General features: G+C 38.6%; 1 protein-coding gene across 1 annotated transcript in view; it reads right to left on the minus strand.

The window, feature by feature from the left end:
- The window catches only part of TTN (titin), a 271,989-nt gene that overhangs the window by 218,175 nt on the left and 32,812 nt on the right, over positions 1 to 21,002 (minus strand). Inside the window, exons 30-44 of the mRNA XM_019654015.1 lie at positions 20,318 to 20,584; positions 19,945 to 20,217; positions 19,551 to 19,814; positions 19,191 to 19,451; positions 17,311 to 17,571; positions 16,490 to 16,753; positions 16,137 to 16,397; positions 15,745 to 16,005; positions 14,124 to 14,384; positions 13,480 to 13,621; positions 13,226 to 13,391; positions 11,859 to 12,090; positions 10,036 to 10,320; positions 9,677 to 9,802; positions 4,107 to 4,295 (exon numbers count right to left, since the gene is read on the minus strand). Coding sequence (XP_019509560.1) covers positions 4,107 to 4,295; positions 9,677 to 9,802; positions 10,036 to 10,320; positions 11,859 to 12,090; positions 13,226 to 13,391; positions 13,480 to 13,621; positions 14,124 to 14,384; positions 15,745 to 16,005; positions 16,137 to 16,397; positions 16,490 to 16,753; positions 17,311 to 17,571; positions 19,191 to 19,451; positions 19,551 to 19,814; positions 19,945 to 20,217; positions 20,318 to 20,584 — 3,513 coding nt within the window. The remainder of the gene's footprint in view (positions 1 to 4,106; positions 4,296 to 9,676; positions 9,803 to 10,035; positions 10,321 to 11,858; positions 12,091 to 13,225; positions 13,392 to 13,479; positions 13,622 to 14,123; positions 14,385 to 15,744; positions 16,006 to 16,136; positions 16,398 to 16,489; positions 16,754 to 17,310; positions 17,572 to 19,190; positions 19,452 to 19,550; positions 19,815 to 19,944; positions 20,218 to 20,317; positions 20,585 to 21,002) is intronic.

Below are 21,002 nucleotides of genomic sequence, written 5' to 3' on the forward strand. Positions count from 1 at the left end.
TGCTTTAGCCATATTCAATTGGAATTAGTGAACTAAAAATGCAGAGGCAAAAATGTCCAGCTCAAATCCCCTCTGGGAACTTGACCTGCAAGCACTCTATTATGGCGCTAGGTTCTTTAGGAAACAAGTTGGAAGACCTACACTTCTCCCACCTCCACAGCACAGCTAATTCCCAACTGTATTTGTTGCAAAAACTGTCACACTTGTCACCTACAAGGCTTGCAGACAACAACTTCAGATAAATAGTAATTCTGTGTGATTACTGTGCTAGCCAGCAGCTGCGGTTAAATTGAGGGTCAACTCTCTGGATGGTGGAACCTTCCATCTAATTTGCATAATTAGATCTCAGTTCTTGAGATATTCCTTTTGTAGGCTTTGGAAAAAAAACCAGAAATAACTATAAAACAAAATGTCAGATTAAGAAAGAAAATGGCCTCCTTTTAGTGAGTATTGCAGACACAATTAATGAGCCTATTTCAAAATTCAGTGTAGAGATGGCTGTGCACATAGTACTGTATTGCCTCCTACTCATGTCTAATAACTCAAAAATAGAATGGTCAGATCAGGGAAGAACTCGAGGACACAGGTCTCAATAAACCCCTGGAGATGACCGAACTTCCTGTACCAGCTTCCTTCCATGAGACTCAGGAAAGCTCCTTTGCCTGTAGCCACATAGCACAGGCTTCTAGTGACTGAAGAATAATTTTCTTACTTCATTAGTATCTAGAAGGAAAGTCCACAGATAAGAGGAAGAAGCTGTCCTTTGCCCAGACAAATTTATTCATGACTTTCCAGGCACAGTGGAGAATCAAGCACAATAACAATAAAAATAATGATCTTGCCATGAGATAATTCTATAGCTCCCAGCGGATCTGAAGCTGTAAAAGCAGCATGATTTATTGTAAAATAACTAGAGACGACTAATTTTGGTCCAGACAGACACCTGCAATTTTCAATGTCCAATTTTTAATTTTCATGGCCTCTTTGTAAAAATCTAAGACCTCCATAGCTCAAAACAAAGGGCAAATGAGAATTTAAATTAAATTTAAATTTAGCACAGTGTCAAGCACAATAATTAATACTCAATAAATACTTGAACTATAACCTCTTAACCTTCTTCGGTACACTTCCTAGGTGGCGCATTTCATAAATATTAAGAAAAGCAGCTCATGTAAAATGAACCCCAACTTCCTGGATGTGAAAGTTAAACTTCCTGAATCTAGACTGGAAAGTTAAATGTTCTTGACAAGTTTGGCAAATGAATGACTTTCATTAATCATTTATAAATAGAACACTAACTTAGAGATATTCTAATTGCTGTAGTCTTTGATTCAATTTGCATGGCAGAAAAGCTGCAGAAAGCGATGAGGATGAAATGAAGCAAGTCATAGCTAAAAATCAAATAAGCACCTTCTACGCTTAGTACTGCCGATGTTGTCTTCTCTCCATACTCATTGTTTACCGTGCAGCTGTACAATCCTTGGTCTACCAGCTGAACATTATGTATGATAAGAGACTGAGCATTTCCATTTTGCGACTGTTTCACTCTTTCAGATTCTTCTATCTTTACACCGTCATGAGTCCAGGTTACATCAACAAAAGATTCATCTTCTAAAACACAGAAGAATTGAGCAGTGTCGCCGCATTTTACAGAGAGGTCCTGAAGATGCAGGAGAATCTTTGGTGCCTCATCCGTTTTCTCTTCAGCACATTTCTCAGATGACTCAGTGCTTTCTGCAATTTGTGAAAGGGATGCAGTACGGTGCAACCCTACATCTTGAACAGATGCAGCTGTGTGGGTGGAACTTTGAGATATACTTTCAAAAACCTGCACTTCATATTCATATGATGATTCTTGAAATGACTTAATTTCATTTTGGGATATTTTGCTCTCCTGCTCTGTGAAAGAGGAATCTGCCACCGCCTGGGAGTTGGTGAACTTTCTTACATCTTTCCCAGAACTTTGCCTAGCTAGGGCTTGCACTGTATAATCAAGTGACAAGAAAAAGAAAAGAATATTAAGATCTAAGTTTTGTCCCTTGGTTAGGTTAGTAACATAAAATGGTATGGAAGATGAAGATGAAAGACACCGTTGTCACTTGGAAGCAGCGTGCCAGATGAGGAGTGCTCTAGGGTGTCAGAATCACACAGAAGAAAATTCATTGCCAGTGATTCAGTGATGAATGGATGATGAAGGCTCATGCGGATGCCACACAGTATCTAGTTTCTTCCTTCCGTTGTCACTGCAGTTATCCAGAGTGTCACAGTCAGTCTCCCCCCACCCTTCTTTTGCTGATTCGATTTGGGATACCATTTGTCCTCCCTTCACCATATACTTTATAAACAATATATAGCAAATAGATCATTAATGAAGCAATGAAGAGATGTTGTTTAGAAAAGTAAAAATGTCAAGCACAGCTGATGCCTAACAAAATAACTACGAACGTGATGCACAGAAAGTACTTCAGTGAGATTTAAAGCACATAGGTTAACCTGTAGTTGAGACCTCTGGGGGACTTGTGGGGTGTTACTTTGTTAGTAAATTATGGACTGACCACAATATGCAATGAGACAAACAGTCGGGACTCTCATTAGTCACAGTGATAATAGGAGGTAGGCAGCAAAGCAAAGTCTTTGAAGCAAGATGTGCTTTACCTTTTGGAGTCACTGTGAGTGCAGCTGCACAAGTGGCTTCCCCAGCGCTATTGGCTGCTTTGCAAGAGTACTGCCCAGCATGCTCTGAGTAAGCATCAACTATAAGCATTAAAGCCATGCCTGTGGACTCCTCAAAATGGAAAACTACATCTTTTGTTGGCAGCATTGGCTGCTGGTTATGAAACCACTGGATTTCTGGCTTGGGAATACCAGAAACCCTGGCATAAAATCTGACTGTCTCCCCGCTGTGCACCCTGAGGCTTGATAGAGACTGGATGAAGATGGGCTTTTGGCCAAGGGACTCCTTCTTAAATGAAACTGATGAAGAGACATGCCATTGGAAGTTTGATGTCACTTCTTCAAGTTTGCTACATCCTGAAAAGAAGCATGCCAATCTTTAATGGCGTACCCTGCATCGAAACCAGAATTCATTTGGAATTGTCTACAGATCTGTCACAAATTTCAACGGCAGACTAGAACCAGTTCAAACCCAAGGCCTTGTCCACTTATGCCACTAGGGATTCAAAGTCACGCAAGTTCCCTTCCATTTTCCAGACACACCAGCTGAGACACCAATAGTCTAAAGAACTTCACTATATTGTTCCCAAAGGCAGTAGTGAAGTATGCAGTTTGGTTTAGGTATTCTTGTTTTCTGTTTTTAGTTTTCCCTTTCTGGTTATAAAACCAGCTTTTTTATTTTGCAAACCACTTTTAATTGATTAAGAAAATATCTGGTTATTATAATGTGTTTAAAATTAAAGAAAAAAATCAAAAGTTGCCCTAAATCCTTAGGTATTTCCATATACTTAATGCTATATAGACTAAATTAGCTCAGAGAAAATAGAAAATGGTCTGGCTGTATAAAATTAGTTATCTCAGTTTGAATCAAATTGTCTCACTGAGGAAGTTTCTGATTGTAATTTAAGAGTCCCAAGAAACAGAAATTTTAAACCATCTTAGGCCTGGGTCCCTCCACCCTTAAGCATTCTTTGAATGATGGTGAATAGCTGGTGTACAGACCTGAAATCGTCCACTGTCACTTCTGTGAAATCAGAATTGTGTCAACACAATAGACGAATGGTAACACTTTTAGATTAAAAAAAAATTTATCCTAGCTAAATGAGGAAACAAATCTACCTATTTCCTTAAGCACATTTCTCCCCATTCTGATACATGCTGATCAGGAAGCATGAAAGCTGGTGATGGGAGCAATACATTACGAAACGTTATGGAGACAAAGCAGGGCAAAATAAAAGATGATGGCTTGTGATTCATAATGAGAAGGGGTGAATAAAAAAGTGAGAACATCACATATAACATGAAACAATTAGTCGCATTAGAAGAGAAGAGTAGGACTGACGATGATTTACATGAAATCTTTAGTGTTTGTTACTGACATTGTAAGATTAGATCTATATTTAAATGTGGTTCTTAAAGTTGTTTTACTCTACCTTCCAGTTTCAAGTTGGCTGTGCTTGATACTTGACCTACGGCGTTATTAGCAACAAAAGTATAAATTCCTTCATCTTCTGGATAAGCTTCAGCAATTTCCAGTTGGTAAGTGTCTTCAAACTGAGTCATTCTAAAGAACCGAGATGGCTTGATTTTCTTGTCTTTGCTGTACCAAGACACTTTTAGATCTGTATCACAAAAGGAAAAGGATATTTAAATAATAAACACAAGTAGATATTTTAAATTTACCTGAAAACACAATATTGATTATACCAGTGGCTATATTTCATATTTATCTTAATAATTTTTCTTTTAGGCATGCCACATCTGCTCTTACATGATTTCTTTTCATCCTTAAGGAAATATGATTCTACAAAAATCCAGCTTATAGACTTGTTGCAATGTTTAAAATTTTACAATTTTAGTTGTATGGTTTTTAACAATTTGAGGTTCATGCTGTGGAAACAGGGAAATGCTTTTGATATATTCAGTGACCTCGAGAAAAAGGTAGTACTGAGAAACAGTCATCAGGAATTTGATCTGGGATTGTAGTTGCCTACTGGGACAGGAAGTGAACAAAATCGGCACTTCTGGTGTGCAGAAAGATCAATCAAAAGGAGAGCTGAGAAGATCAACATCCCACAATGTGTAAAATAAACACCCTGCAAACTAAAAAAAAACTTCTATTCTTTCATTACCAATGAGCAAGCATTGAAAGTTCCCATCACCACAGAAAATACTTTTTAAATTGAAAATACTTTTTAAATTGAAAGAAAGAGTCATGGAATTTGAGCATCTTAGATATATTTGGCTTATTTCAAAGTAACGGTGATAGTAAATAATAATAAAACTAGCTATTTCCAGGCAAGGATTTAAACCATCTTAAAATGATATAAAATAAAAACCCAAAAGTAGTGATAAGTAACATTATTATGTTGTTATAGTCTATGGTAATGGGAGCTTGTAAAAATATTACATTAAAACAATAGCCCTGTAATTGAAGAGATTTAAATTTAGTTACTTGTTTTAAAAGCCAAAATCAAAGTCATCTTGTTTTGGGGGTACGGTCACTATATCACTTCCATATCTCAGTGTCATCCATGGGGATCTTCTAATAGCCCAATCATCTGACATTTGTTTGCATTTAGCACAATTATTGGTTTATGAAGGTTCCCCTCCTTCCCACATGGTATTGAGTTATTTATAAACTACAGGTTCTCCCTTTAAAGAAACAAATCTTTTCACTTCCTTGGATAACAAGAAAAGGTAGAAAATGGAATCCTGATACTACGGTTTACCAGCTGTGTGACCTTGGACAGGTCATTTTACTCTCTCTGAACCAGTATTCTCCTTTGTAAAACGAGATGCATAATAATTCATGGGCTATTCATTGCATAAAATTTGTGTATGTATTAAATGACATACACCGATGAGTGGACTTTATAAACCACTGCACACGTCAGCCAGTAAAGCAAGACTGTCTAACATCATGGAAGGGATCAGCAGTGTCTTCAACAACATGCCAAAAGACAGGTGATATAATAGGTAACGCTGTCACATGAAACTTAGCAATCATCTTGCAACTATTTAGCTAATTTGTTTAACTATCAATGGAAATGGAAGAAAGAAGGGCTTGGTATGTCCCCTTATGAGGTTCTCTGGTTATTCCTATTGACAACTTCTTCCTTTGGAGAACTGAATAAAGCACTAGGAGAGACATGAATTGCCAACCATAAATGAGCTAAAAGGTGAGATTTCTCTTGGTAGTGGATTTGGTGCTCCTGGCTGGGCTGCCACTATCTGTTTTGGTCATTGGCTTCTTAGGGCTTCTGTAAGGCCACCTCATTGCCCCTGCTCCTTACCCCCACCACTTCATTGTATTTGGTCCCTAAATCTTGCTCATTCTACCTCCTGAATTCTATAATTTACCTCCTTCTTTCTCCTGACTCCCCTAGTTGAGGGTCTTGTCAACACTCTCCAAGCCGATTGTGATAGCTTCTCCCCTGGTCCCTTACCTCTAGTCCCACCTCCCTTACTTGTCCATTCCTCCTTTCACTATCATAGTATAACTTGTAAAAAGCACATCTGATCATGTTACCCAGGTGCTCAGAAACCCTTCATTGGCTTCTCAATGTAAACAAGATAAAATCTAAAATCCAAAGCACAGAAACCAAACACTTTAGTATCTGGCCCTAGCCTTCTTGCTCCCTCATAAGATCACTTCCCAACCATACTTAAACTGCTTGTCATTTCCAGCACGTGAAGTGTTCTCGCAAGCTCTGTGACTTTGGGAAAGATGTTCTCTGCCTAGAACACCACTGTGTTCAATGACCCTATTGATTCTTCAATGCTTAGTCCATGCATCTTTCTCCGACTGTCTCCCAGACACAGAACACTGGGAATGTGGGATGTTCCGGCACTTACAACCTTGGGATCTAGTTGTGCGTCTCCTCACTTGCACACTGAGCTCTGGGAAGGCAACAGCCTGGCTTTGGCATCCCCAGCACCTAGCGTGACGTCTGCAGGAACACACATGTTGGTAGCATAAAGCTGAGTAGACGCTTAAATGAACAATGGGCATCCATCATTGCTAGGGGAATTATTTATCCCTTCACTTAGCTAGCTGTCACTCTGTAAGCCTCCAAATGATACGGACTCGTTACCTGTAGAATAAACACTAGCAAAAAGCTCCAAGTTTTAAAATTCTCCTTTTCCAAATTGCTCATCTACCAGTAGGTGGCACCAGAGACCTTCAATAGACAACATTTTTACTGTTATGAAAGCACCACCAGATTGCTCAGGACCATGTTCCACGTTTCAGCAAGTTTTGAGTTCCCCAAAACATGTGCTAGGGCTTTGAAGACTCATAATTTTTTCCCCAATATGTGGAAGGCAGGGCTGCACTTACTTCCTGAAGGCACTACCTTGTCAGAGGAAGTTGTAGAAATATTTTCAGTCCTGCGGGAATGAAACTATGTGATTTGGTACATTTTTAAAAGGGTATTTTCTTTAACGAGTTTAATTTTTGTCATCTAGAACATATGTTTACAAGATGGTGCTAAAACCTGTATATGTGTATAAATATTACCACATATAGAGAGTTAATGATCTCATGAGTTGATAAAATCCATTCAAACATTTAAAAACATCAATCATATAGAAAAGGAAGAGATTTTCCTTTTTCTCTTTCTACCCCAATTGGAGCCTTGTCGAGGACTTCAAATTTTTGCAACACCTTAAAAGTAAATTTTTGCAACACCTTAAAAGCAAAACTATGATATGATTTATAAAATAAAAGGCTTTGTACAAATATTGTTACGATTCAGTACTCTGGACAATCCATATATATATTTATTTGAAAAAAATCCTCTAAAAATGTAATAAGTAGATAAATTATTTAGTGTGGCTTTAGTGAATTTGATATTAAAACGCACTTTTCTTTATGTGTTAGTAGAATATTATCAAATCAGTCCTCATTTCTTAATGTTTAGTATTTCTCAAACTTTATGCTTTAACACTCTAAAGTCTATGTTATTTGTCCATGTTGCTCGTGCAATGCCAGAATTTTATGTTTACATAATTCCTCTCTATGGCTATAATAAAATTAATGTATTGAGCACCAGTCACTTGCCAGCCATGCTATAGGTGCTTTGCATACATTACATCCTTTAATTATGCTCATAAAATCAAACAGGTCCATTTGGTTTCTAAATCAGCACTCCATCCCAGAGGAGGAAATCATTAGGTCATAGAAGCCCAACTAACTTGCTTTGAAAAATGGCTTTCAGCAATGTAGAGACTGGGCCATAAACTAATGGGAGAAGCATGATAAACAAAACAAAACAATAAAACGTATTAGCAGTGCTATGAGATGACCAGGCTTTGAGCATTTCCTTTTGGTGGTGTTATACAAGAGCCAGGTAAATGAGGGAATGATTTGCATTTGGGATGACGTTTATTTATCTTGCCTTTAGCTGAGGTCTGGTTATAATCATGGTTGGCTTGAAATGGCTCCAAATATTTTATCTCATTATGCCAAGGTCAGACTCCTTGGGTGGGGGCAGGGAGCTGGTGGTGTTTGGATAGTACGCCCCAATTAAAAAATCTTAGCAGCTAACTGAGGGATTACTATATGAGGGGTTCTGTACTAAGTGCTGACTTGGGTTATGTAATGTAATCCTGATAATAGTCTTAAGGGATTGGGATTAGTCATTTACCAATTGTTTGTCCAATTAACAATTACTTATGGAGCATCTACTGTGTATGGAGTTATTCTAGGACAAAGATCCACCCTTGTTCTCACGGAGCTTCCTTTCGAGGAGCCACTGCTTTGCAGGCATAAGGTTCTCAGGACTAAAACAGAATCCCTGCCTTCACGAAATGTCAACTCTGTTAAGATGGGAATTGTAATGGTGGCACTAAATCTCTATTTTGAGATTTGGATCTCTGGTAGAATTTGATTTAACCAGTGTAATTTAGCTTGGGACTTTTTGAAAGCTTTCTTTTCTTTCTTTACCTCCTAATGATTCTGCTTCCTATACATTTATTATGCATACCAGTTTCAAGGTTTCTACAATATTTCCTTCTGCCCAGTGCTGGCTGTGACATGGGAGAGGTTTTGCATCTGTATGGGATCCACTCCTAGCTCCAACTTAAATCTACAGAACATATGCAAAGGTTGAAATAACCTGCTTAACAGCACCTTCCTCCACCACAACTGACAAAGCCGAACTCAACAGAAAATTCCACTACAGGCTGAAGGGATATACAATGCATCCTGAGTAGAACATATAAAACTTGAGAACAAACAAAGACTCAATGCATTAATTTCCAGCAGACTCTGCCCTGATGACCCTTCTTTTACTTTAATAAATCTTCCTTCTGTAGTTCTACCTGCCTCATGAATTCTTTCATGGCCCGTGAGGGAGCAGACACAACACATTGTAAGATTGAATGCAATATTATTCTCATTTTACTCATAAGGGGAAGAGAACCTGAGGAATCATATATTTGCCTAAGGTCACACAGTGGAGCCAAGATTCAAATCCAACCTCTCTGACCATAAAACCTTTACTTTTGACCACAACAGTATACTGCCTTCCAAGGAAATATACCTTTTCACACAAACATTGTCCATAGACTGGATAATATCTTATATACAGGTAGACTCTTATTTTGAAGCATATGTAGATGCTTTATATTTAATTTAACAATAACTAGTTTTGTAATATTTTTTCAAGAGATAAAAGTGCAACTACAATCATAAAGGGAACATGACATTTTCTGAAGTTTAAAACACTGGGAAACGCTAATCTAATTCTTTTTTTATTGTGGTAAAAAAACACAGAAAACATAAAACTTACCACATTAATCATTTTTAGGTATACAGTCCAGTATTGGAAAACAATAATCTAAGTTTTAATTCAATAATTAAACTGTTTTGCAAGAGTCCCATTAAACTTCAAATTATGCATGAGAGGTGTTTGTAATGGTGGAAAAGTTGAGAAAACTTTTCCCCCACGTTGTTCTTTGCAAATATTAGCAATGATACCATTGCTTGTAAACCTACCTGTTCCAGAAACTCTGCACTGAAAACGGGCTGGTCGCCCCTCAGAAGTGACTGTGTCCTGAAGTGGGGTGATGATAGCAGGAGGATAAATTGGCATTTCCTGGTCAGGAGATACAACCTCCGGAACTAAAGAAAGGGATCACAAGAGTTATCATTACTGAGTCACCAAACACACCTCATCGAAGAGAGCATGCCAATTTATCTTAATTTATGTCGCAGTGGAACACTTTCAGAGCTTCAAAGTGGAGGAGCAGTCTACTTGTATGAGCTCCAAATTGTATTTTTAAATGCACTGGGGGAATGCACAACCTGGTTTCTTAAGTTTTATTGAAAGCTGAGAAGTAGCAAGGCCTTCGTACCTTCCACCGAGAGTGAAGCTGAGGTTGTGGCAACTCCATAGTCATTCTTGGCTTCACAGGTATAGACAGCGGCATCCTCTGGGAAGGCCTCAATTAACAAAAGTGTGTACTCTTGCCCGTCATGAAGAAATTTGCACTTGAAGCCTGTGGAAAGCAGCTGCTCTTCCTTGTACCAGGAAATTTTAGGCTGTGGTCTGCCAGATATCACAGCACAGAAGCGGGCAGGCTTGCCAGATTGCACAGTGACAGGCTGGAGCTCCTGCAGAACTTGGGGTGGTTCCGGAGCTGAGAGCAAATGCAAACAAACAGCTCATGAAAAATCACACCAACCCGGGAGAGCCCATGAAGTTCTACATTTGTTAGTTGCCAGGTGGTTATGTGCCTGGAAACAAAACTTCGAAATTGTTCTATCTTGCCTTACAATACTAGGACATTCTTTGTGATAAGGAAGAAGAAAACATTTGGAATTTAAGTAGAGGAAATAGGTTTAGAAAGATACTGCCGATATTTGCATGGGGGAGGGGATCCTGAAAGGATTGAATTTCTCAACGTAACATGATTACCCCTGTTCCTGGTCAGGATCTGGGTGGGGGTGTAGCAGTGACCAGTACCCTAAAGAATTCTAGAACCGCTGCCACATGCTATCTATGTTAAAAAGTCATCTGGGCAAATCATGCGGTGAGGTGGCTCATCCCATTCAGGTTGCTTGTTTTACAAGCATGTGTATATGTCATAGTCATTTCCTTATATACAGGTGCCAGTGAACTGTATCAGAGAATGAATGAATGTTATTTTGGGTCTAGTTAAACGTAATTAGGTAGATGTTTTCAAAAACAGCTTTCCTGTTACGCTAATGAAGGCACATTCTTAGTGTTGTGATGTGTGAGGGAAACCAGGTAATTCACACAACCCAGAAATGGGGGAGAAATGACTTCTGTGGAGCTGGTTCCTGACACTGCCATAGAAAAGACTTTTACTTCTCTGTGTTTCAGTATCCCCACCAGTAATACAGAAATAATAATAACTGGGTGCCATAACTATTTGGTATGTTAGGTACCGAGGGAATGTTGGCAATACAGTTCATTTTGGGAAACTCTGAGATTACTCCTAGTGTCCCTTCTTCTGCCTCCAGGGTAGTGGTTCACATAGATATAGCCCGAGATAAGAATTGAGATGGGAGTTCCGTTTTCTCTGTGTATCTAGGTTAGTGTCAGATCTAAGTCAGCCTCAAATTCAGCTCTAAGGTATTTAATGAGGAAAGTGCATGGTTTAATGGTACTCCCCTGAGGACTTGGTAGCATGTGGAATTCCCCCTCCAAAGAATGAGACCCTGATCATACAGCTTGAGGCAGAGAGAAGGGGTTCCACATCGCGTGTGGCTCTCTAGACACTCTGTGGTCTCAAAGGGGACCTCTGGGTTCTCCCAGGCACTGCAGACTAGAGGCTGGAAATGCCCCTATCACTTGGCAGTGCTACAAGTACTTAAGCAGTTAGAGCCAAGGGCAGAGGACTAGAAAAGCTGAATGTTGTATCTACAAACCCATTTGGGGTATGCTGTAATTGACACGCAATGGATGTTGCATAGTGTTGACCAGCTAAATAAAGATCTAGCCATTAGGTGCTTTTTGGAAACAACATCGTAACAGCTGTTTTAACAGCTGCCATCCCTTTTCCATACGTATGATGTGAAAATAAATATAGATGTAACCACATGAGTATCATGGGTTCTTTAGAAATTACCCAGGAACTACCAGAACTTTAGTAACCTAAAGGGGAGGCTTCTCCCAGATGGATCTACCCAACATGTTAACGTCTGTACCTACCATTGACGTAGAGAGTGACAGAACTCCTGTTCCTTCCGGCCACAAAAGTGTATTCCCCGGCATCACTATGCCTGGTCTCAGAGATAAACATCCGATGGATTCTTCTCTCTACAACATATTGGTGTCGCTCTTGGATTTGGAAATTGATTTCAATGCCATCTTTATACCAGTGGGCATCAACATCGTCTTCATTGACCTCAAACTCAACGACAGCACGTTGTTTCTCAATAACCTTTTGATGAAGCAACAGAAAAAGAAAATTGAAGCCCTGGCTTCCTTTCAGTTAACCTGCTCCTAATAATACTGTTCACCTGAAGAGCAAGAACAACCTATACATTATGATATAATAAGTTGCCCGGGTATAGCACCTTCTAGTTTTTCCTTCCCATCCTTGGACAAATGGCACCCAAACTTCTCTTGTAAAGAATCATGCTTACACCTGCCCTGAAGAGAGAGGATGCCTCAAAGAGGCAATGATTTTATCCTAAATGTTTGCTGCTTAATTAATAGAACAGAAATAATGACGCTTTACATCTGTGGGCTTTTTATTATTTTACACTACTCTTTTAAGTGCTACTCAATTTGATTTCATGTGATATGAACAATAACCTTGTAGACTAGGTAGAAACTATTTTGAAAGTGAGGAAATCAAGGTTCAGAACTGGACAATAAAGGAATGGAGGGCATATCCAGATTGTCTGAGTCCTCACTGAAGTCTTTTTCACTATGGCCAAAGGCCTGAAATGCCTGGCTCTTCTTGGATGAGCAATATGGTGAAGCCAAACTGAAATGATATTTCTCTTAACATGCTACGTCCATTATATCATGTGGGAAGACTGGCACCCATGAGGACAAGCTCTGCACATGTAGCAAAGAGCAAAGGTGTTTTCTCAGCATCCTTACTAGGAATCCAGCTTTGCTCAAACTGGTCTTCCTCTGGGACCTCAGAGTAAGTGTCCCCAGCTAAGTCCCTACACACCTGCCTCCCCGTAATAGGCAGCTTCTGAGAAAATGCTACCTTGTTCTCAATTCCCTTAATTCTAGTTGATGTGTGAACACCACAATTAAAATTTTAGTTCTTTCCTGCCTGGTGCTGTTGGGCAAGTAGCCATTTTTTAGACAGTGAAGCTTCTACAGCTGCTTTAATTAAAGCATTTTGACAGCTGCTAAGGACACACTTATTCCCTAAGTGAGAGGAAACTGTGACTAAATTGATGTCAGCATAAGAAACTAGGCCATAAGGGATCACCTGACTTAATTCATTAGATGACTGTGGTTAGACAATTTAAAAGTCAATAATTAAAACATAAAATTATGGATTATGGACTACTGAAGATTTCCCCCGAAATCTGGCATGTTTTTAATACCTGAACCTCCTTTTTAATACTTCGGATGCGAACATCTCGACCCTCTACAAAGAGGTTAGCAGTGGACGTGTTGCCTCCAGCCACTACTGTGTACTGTCCGGCATCGGACATCCGGGTCGATGGGATCAGAAGGCGGTGGACGTATTTCTCCTTCTGCACCTTTATTCTACAGATAAAATGGGAATTGAAGTTTAATATATGCTGACTCAAAGGAAATTGGGAACTACTGGAATGCAGAAGATAAAACAACTAACCTGTCCTCAATCTGCAGTTCTTGGCCATCTTTCATCCACTGTACAGTGATGTCAGGCTCAGAAACTTCACATTCAAACATGGCTCGCTTCTTCTCTAGAACCTTAATGTCCTTAATGTGTTTCCTAAATTCTATATGACGAGCTGCAAAACAGTATATTTACCTTTTTAACATCTTTATTCAGCTGTAATTCACATACAATTCACCCATTTAAAGTAGGTAACTCAGTGGCTTTGAGTATACTCAGAGTGGCACCACTATCGCTACAATCCATTTGAGAACATTCTCGTTACCCCAGAAAGAAACTATGAACCCCTTAACTATCACTCCCCACCAAACCCCTCTCATTGTTTCTCCTCAGACTTAGGCCAATCTATGTCTCTATAAATGGGTGTATTCTGAAGATTTCATGGAAATGGAATCATACAACATGTGGTCCTTTGTGAATGGCTTCTTTTACTCAGCCTAGTTTTCAGGGTTTATCCATGTTGTAGCATGCATCAGTACTTCCTTTTTATTGCGGAATAATAGTCCATTGCATGGATATAGCACATTGTATTTATCCATTCATCAACTGATACACTGATTAACATTTCATACAGTACGTTTGACATTATTTTTATGGATATATTTATGAAGTCTTACCTTCCACGTAAAGGGTGGCTGTCGATGTAGCCTTTCCAGCCACAAAAGTGTACTCAGCAGCATCTCCAAAGTGAACATTCCTGATGTTCAGTGAGTGTGTGAGCTGCTTAGTTCTCATCTGGCACCTATCGGTTGACTTGATTTCCACACCATTCTTTAACCATTTGTAAGAGATTCCTTCATGGTTCACCGTCACCTCAAAGGTAATGGTGTCTTTTTCTTCAGCATTGATGTCCTTCAGCATGGATGTAATCATGATTGCTGCAAAGGGGGAAGGAGACTTTATGTCAGTATGGTGTGGTGCGGGAGAGCTCCAGCAGGTCCAGGGGTTCCCTCAGGTGGAGGCGGAGTTGGCGAGGAAAAAACCGCGCGTAGACACAGGAGCGCTTTTTCAAGAAGAGAAGTGTCTCACTTTATCCTTACAGCATGTCCCTTTTATACTGGGCAGTTGACCTTTTCCAGAGTTAAACTTTTGCCCTTTTGGAAGTTGTTTTTCTCAGAGCTTTTCTTCCTCCTGATGTTTCTGTTACAGGGTACAGCCTGACCTGTTCTATGCTAATGACTAACTTATCCTAACAATGTTTCAATTTCTACCTATAATGGCTTTGTGGCTGGAGCCAAGTTCCTGCCCTGGCACCTAAAGGATGTTTACTACTTAGCAATTATTTCAAACATTACTGGCTAAACAGGATCTTAAGAATTATAAGGTGCATAACTTGTCTATCACTAAGAATCTATCACTAAGAAACTAACAGTAAAACAGAATTATCATAATATGTCCAAAACTCACTTATTTGGTTAAAGTAAATAAAACAATCAATATAAGAAGGGGTGTCAGATCTTTATCCTACTGGGGGCATCCAAAGGGGAATTTAAATTTTCCAAGACATAAAGCAGTATCTGTTTCTCAGTCAGAGCTTCAGAATTTGTCACAATAGCAGTGCGCTTGGCCATGTCAGACACTGAGGTGCAGCCGGCTCCCAACAGTGTGGGTCACCACAGGTGCAGAATGAAAACCAGAGTGTGTTTAGTATGCCTGTTAAGGTGATTACAGTTCGAAGATACGAGCGATGATAACTTCCAGGTACCCCTTTCTCTACAGGCCAATGCCAAGTGATAGAGGAACAGAAAGAGCAAATGACAGACACTAGAGCAGCTTTATAGGTAGCCTTTCAATGTTATTCTAATTGGAAAATTTTATCTAGGTGGAGACGCTAGTACCGAACTCAGGGTGAACTCTCAGTAGATATTTCAGTCAGAGATTTTTCAAGTAGACTAAATGGTCAGGAAACAAATGTGTAAGATATGGAATAACAATGAGTCTACTGGCCATCATTATATATACAGAGGGTGCCAAAAATGCATACACATTTTAAGAAAGGAAAAAAACTATTAAAATTGTAGTACTCAATATATACCGATAACAAAAGATGAATACAAGTCATGTTTGACTTCTGCAATTACAAGAGGTGCTCAAAGTGGTGACCATCAGTGTCCAGACACTTCTGATTATGGCGAACTACTGTTTAAGCATAAATAACATCTTAATATACATATACATTTTTTTGGCACCCCCAGTATATATATTTTTATTTGATTTTATTATTATTTTTCTACTCACGGGTCACTTTCAGGGTGGCACTGATTTGGTCATTGCCACAGACAAACGTGTATTCTGCTGCGTCCTCCGTGCTGGTGTTCATGATGATGAGCTGATGGAGTTTTCCCTGCACGACTATCTTGAACTTTTCACTCATCTCAATCTCCACACCATTCTTGAGCCACGTGGAAGGGACATTGAAGTGGGACACCTCGCACTCAAAGGAGGCAGTTTTGGTTTCAGGCACCTCGATGCTTTTCATGGTTTTTGTAATATGTAGTGCTTGGGAAAATCAGAGGGTATTTCAGTGAATATATTTTATTTAAAATAAAAAAGAAAAGGGTGAATCAAACAAAGAAATGAATACATGGGCGTCATCTAGGGAAATGTGGCAGGGGCTGAAGAACACTTACTCTCCACAAACAGTTTAGCTTTGCATTCCAGTTGTCCCACCATAGCTGTATATTCCCCAGCATCTGAGGGGGAAATGTGCTGTAGCATCAGTTTGTGGACCTTCCTTTCTGAGACCAGCCTGTGTTTGTCACTTGGCTTAATCTCCACATTCTTGTGGAACCATTTTACTGGAACCGTGTCATGGGAAACACTGACTTCAAAGGCAACGGTGGTGTTTTCCAAGGCAGTCACATCCTTTGGCTTTTTAATGATCTTGACAGCTAATAAGGAAAGTTGAAGCAATTCAGTGATATGGTTAATTTAATGGTACCTATGAGTCGGCAACTTATAAAGTGCTTCCAAGTCAACTTACTTTCAACGTGCAGTCTGGCACTGGCTCCTAGCCTTCCAAGCTTGAAGCCATAAACAGACTCGTCCATAATGGTGCAGTTTTTGATTCTCAGAGAATAAACTGTTCCTTTGACTGAGATGCTGTATTTGTCATTGGACTGCAGCACTACCGCATTTTTGATCCACTGGACACCTTTCACATCAGGGTGGGTTAGTTCAACAGTGAAAACAGCATCCTGTGTCTCTGTCACTGTGAGGTTCTTCAGGGTCTTCTTAATTTTGACGGCTGAAGACAAATTTATAATGGGTTTAGAAAATAAAGATGATATCAATATAATAAAAGAAGTCCTGAATAAGATCATTACCTGGTTATCTTGCATGTGAACGGTTATCAAAAATTTGGCAGTTGTGTAGCACCTCTGTTTTAAAGGACACCTTGAGATTATTTAGGAAAACCTGGGATCCAGTTTGAAATATATATTGGGCAATGATTTTTTTTCTATGCTTGAATGGGAGGAAATTTGCAAAACCATATACTAATAGCTCAATAGATTGATTGGAGAAGAGTGAAAGAGGAATTCATTATAAGGAATTCATCTAATTCATTATAGCTGTTCCACAGAGCTGGAACCTAAGAAATGGCTTCCTCACATAAACACATCTTATAAACAATTTTGCACCTGTGGTATATGGCTCAGAAAGAAAGTTTGGAGAGTTTATGATGATTTTATGAAATAAAGATTTATGTCATCCAAAATGATTATACCATTTGACTTTTAAAATGGTAACTGTCAAGAATGTAATATGATTTGAAATGGATAAATCTGTTATTATATCACTGACCTTCAACTTTGAGTTTGGCAGATGTTTTAGAGGTGGCCACCTTGTAGGTGTATTCTCCAATGTCATCTAACTTGGTGACAGCAATGATAAGTCTCCTTTTGTGGCCATCAGATTCACTTTTAATATTGGTACTCAGCGGTAGGTGTTTGTCATCCTTCAACCATTCACCTTCGGAATCAGGGTTGGCAACTTCACATTCAAACACAGCTTCCTGGGATTCAGCTACAGTTTGGTCTGTGAGTGGCTTGGAGATGGCCCCCCCTTTAGAATAAGGGAAGTAAAAGTGTGAGTCCTTTAAAAATATTTATACAATAAAGAAACCTTTGGATATATCCAATTTAATATATCAAAATTTCAAGCATGAATTCAAGCATTATGAAATGTCCAATAAAATTATTTTAACCAGTGTTGTTGTGGTGTCACAGAAGCCCCACATTCTAAGATGCTTGATTGATAACCAGAGAAAATACAGCATCAGGAAGGTTTTGCAAATGAAAAGCAACTGTCAAGTTAATATGGAATTCTGAGAATCATAACGTGTAGCAGACCTCGTGGAAGGCCTCTAATGGAATTCCTTCTTCAAAAGCATTTTACTTAGTTTTCTAAGGATTATTTACTGGAAATATGTCTGGTATTTGATTGGAAAAATATGTGCTAAACAAAATGTCCAAGTCATTGATGTTTCTATAAGATTAGGGATTCCTATATACTAAAAGTCACTGTTTTGACAAACGTCATCGCTCCTAGGAAGTTTTCCCTCCAGTGTCATCATCCACTGGCAGAAATAATTACTCTTTCAGCAACATAGTTGCTGATGTATCTGTGCCTCTCTAAATTGTGTATTCCTTGAGAAAAATGTCATGCCATATTCATTTTTGTGTCCTGAGGTCCTACCTATGTCTGGCTATGGCGGATAGTTAAAAAATATTGGGTGAAATCACATAGGGCTCATAGTTTTTTCTTGTCTTCACTCATTTAAAAACATGTAGTTTATATTTAATATATCAAAGTTCAGGATCTGAAATATTGTTTCAGAAGTTTTTTTCATTGTCAAATCTCTGGGGAAATCTTATAATATAATAAAGTATAAACCGTGAAACTTTCATACCAAATAAGAAACACAATTCCCATATGACTTGCTTATCTACCAGATGTCATGGACAGCACAATTTAATCTCAGTGTAATATCCCAACTCCTCAATACTTAAATTGTAATGAACCAAGCACACTAATGATGACTTCTAGTTTTTTTCTTGATAACTGGCTTATACTTTTGATACTTCATTTTAAACCTGAATGAAAATGGTCTACTTCGTGTCATGAGAAAGAGATACACAAATACAGTGAGTTATATTTTTAAAATAGTCACTGGGTTCATAAAAAAGTATGAAGGGAACAAAAACAATAAAAGTTAAAGAAGCATAGGTGATTAATTACAAAAGAAATACATCTTCAGAGTAGGAAAGTTTAAACAAAGCTCAAATCAACAAACATTTATTGATCATCTCTCATATAAAATATATTGGAATATTCATGGTGCAAGAAGGAGAAATGGGGAATAAAACAAGTATATGATATGGGTCATGAAGGAGGTGCACATAAAGTGATCCTGAGGTTGGAGGAGTAAGATCTTATACAGATGGGAAGATTAAAAAAAGCTTCACAGAGGAGAAGGAATTTGAAGTAGGTCTGCCTGGAAGAACATTTGGAATTTGGTCTGGTGGGGACAGTGTTCAATGTACTACTGGTTTTGAGAACAGAAGAAGCAGAAGCATAGAAGCGAGAAACTGATGGAAATTTGGGAGAAAATAGGCAATAACTTCTTAAATTAAAACAACTGCCGCACATAAGAACTCGAGTTAAATGATAAATGTACCAACCTGCCACAGTAAGTTTTCCAGATGTCATATTTTCTCCAGCATAAAATGTATATTCTCCTTCATCATCTTTCATCATATTTAGAACTGTCAACTTATATATTTTTCCATGAGCTTCAATTTTATATTTAGAACTGGGTTTGATTTCCTTGTTCTTAAAGTTCCACAAGACATCAATTCCTGAGTGGGACAGCTCAACCTCAAAGACCACATTTTGGGTTTCTGTACAGGTAAGGTCATGAAGACCTCTGATAATTTTAATTTCTGGGGGGGGAGGGGGAAATGAAATAATCACTTGGTTATTGTTACACTGGGAACATAGAATTCTTAAAATAATGATAAGTTTAATGGAAGAATCCTTACTTTCTACAGAGAGAACACAGCTGGTTTCAACTCTGCCAACCAGCAGCTTGTAAGGTCCTTCATCGGAAGCATGGGTCCGGTTAATCACTAGTCGTTGCTTTGTGCCTTTGACAATGGCTTGTACACGATCATCAGGCTTGATCTGCTCATCATTTAAATACCATTTAACAGAAGTCACATCAGGGACAGAGACCTTACATTCCAGCACAGCCTTGGTACCCTCAATCACATTAACATCCTTTAGAGGTGTGATCACATCAACACCTGCAAAACCACAAATACACACAAACAAATAAAATATTTATGAATATTAATTCTGCATTAAATGTCTGTTCTTTAAAGTGTGCTACCTTACTTGACAATGTGCACATAAAACTATATAAGTTGCACTCACTGTAGACGTAGACGCGTCCACTGGTTGACAGTCCAAGCAGTGGGATGTTGAAGGAGTAATTTCCAGCATCTTCCTTAGTCATGTCTTCAATGAGCAGCATGTGTGACTGTTTGTCTATCACAATGTGAACCCTGTCACTGGGCTGCACTTCTTGGCCATCTTTCATCCAGACGCCTTCCACATTTTCCAAGGAGACTTTCACTTCAAGCTGAACGATGTCACCCTCGCAGACTTTTTGATCACTAAGTCCTTGTAGAATAGCAATGGGGCGGGCTGTGAAATATGCGGAGGAAAAACAATGTTATGATCATTTTTTTAAATCAATACACCATAATAATGCTCTCTGCAGGCCCACAGGAATAGGAAAACTCACGTTTCATCTTCAGTTTACAGGTGGTCTTTTTCCCGTCAACAACAAAGCTGTATTCTCCCTGGTCCTCTTTGGTCACATCCTTGACTGTGAGGTTCTGACGTCCACGACGAGATGTAATGGTGTATTTACCATTGGATTTAAGCTCTACATCATTGTGATACCATTTGCCTTCTATATTTTCTGGGGATACAACGCATTCTAACTCTCCTGACAATGATTCTGGAACTTCTATATCCTGAAGTTCTTTCACAAACTCAATAATGGCACCTGAGGCATAAGATAAGGAGAAGTTAATTTTCCTGGAGAGTTATGCATTTAGACTTAGGCTAAAGAAAATTCCTCGTATATCTCTTATCTCTTCCATACTATCAGGAATTTTTTTAATATCTGCCTGCTGACAGACTGAGAAATCAATTTTCAATAAAAAGAAGTTGTTTTAATTTTTAAGGTATTTTTTAAGCTACAGAGTTATATTTCAATAAAAAGTTTTAAAAACAAGACATTAAAATAACCTTGTTATAAATCTCAATTGTCAATATTCTTAATTAGTAGTATAAATTCATGATTCTTGCTATGGAGCTTATATCCAATTCCCAAATAATTAATTTTATGAAGGGACAATTGCATAGCTAATTTTATTAGATATTAAAAGTGCCTTTAAAACTTAAATAAACATGGAAAAAAC

This window comes from Hipposideros armiger, unplaced genomic scaffold (genome assembly GCF_001890085.2).
Source record: "Hipposideros armiger isolate ML-2016 unplaced genomic scaffold, ASM189008v1 scaffold_212, whole genome shotgun sequence".
In the NCBI taxonomy this organism is placed as follows: domain Eukaryota; kingdom Metazoa; phylum Chordata; class Mammalia; order Chiroptera; family Hipposideridae; genus Hipposideros; species Hipposideros armiger.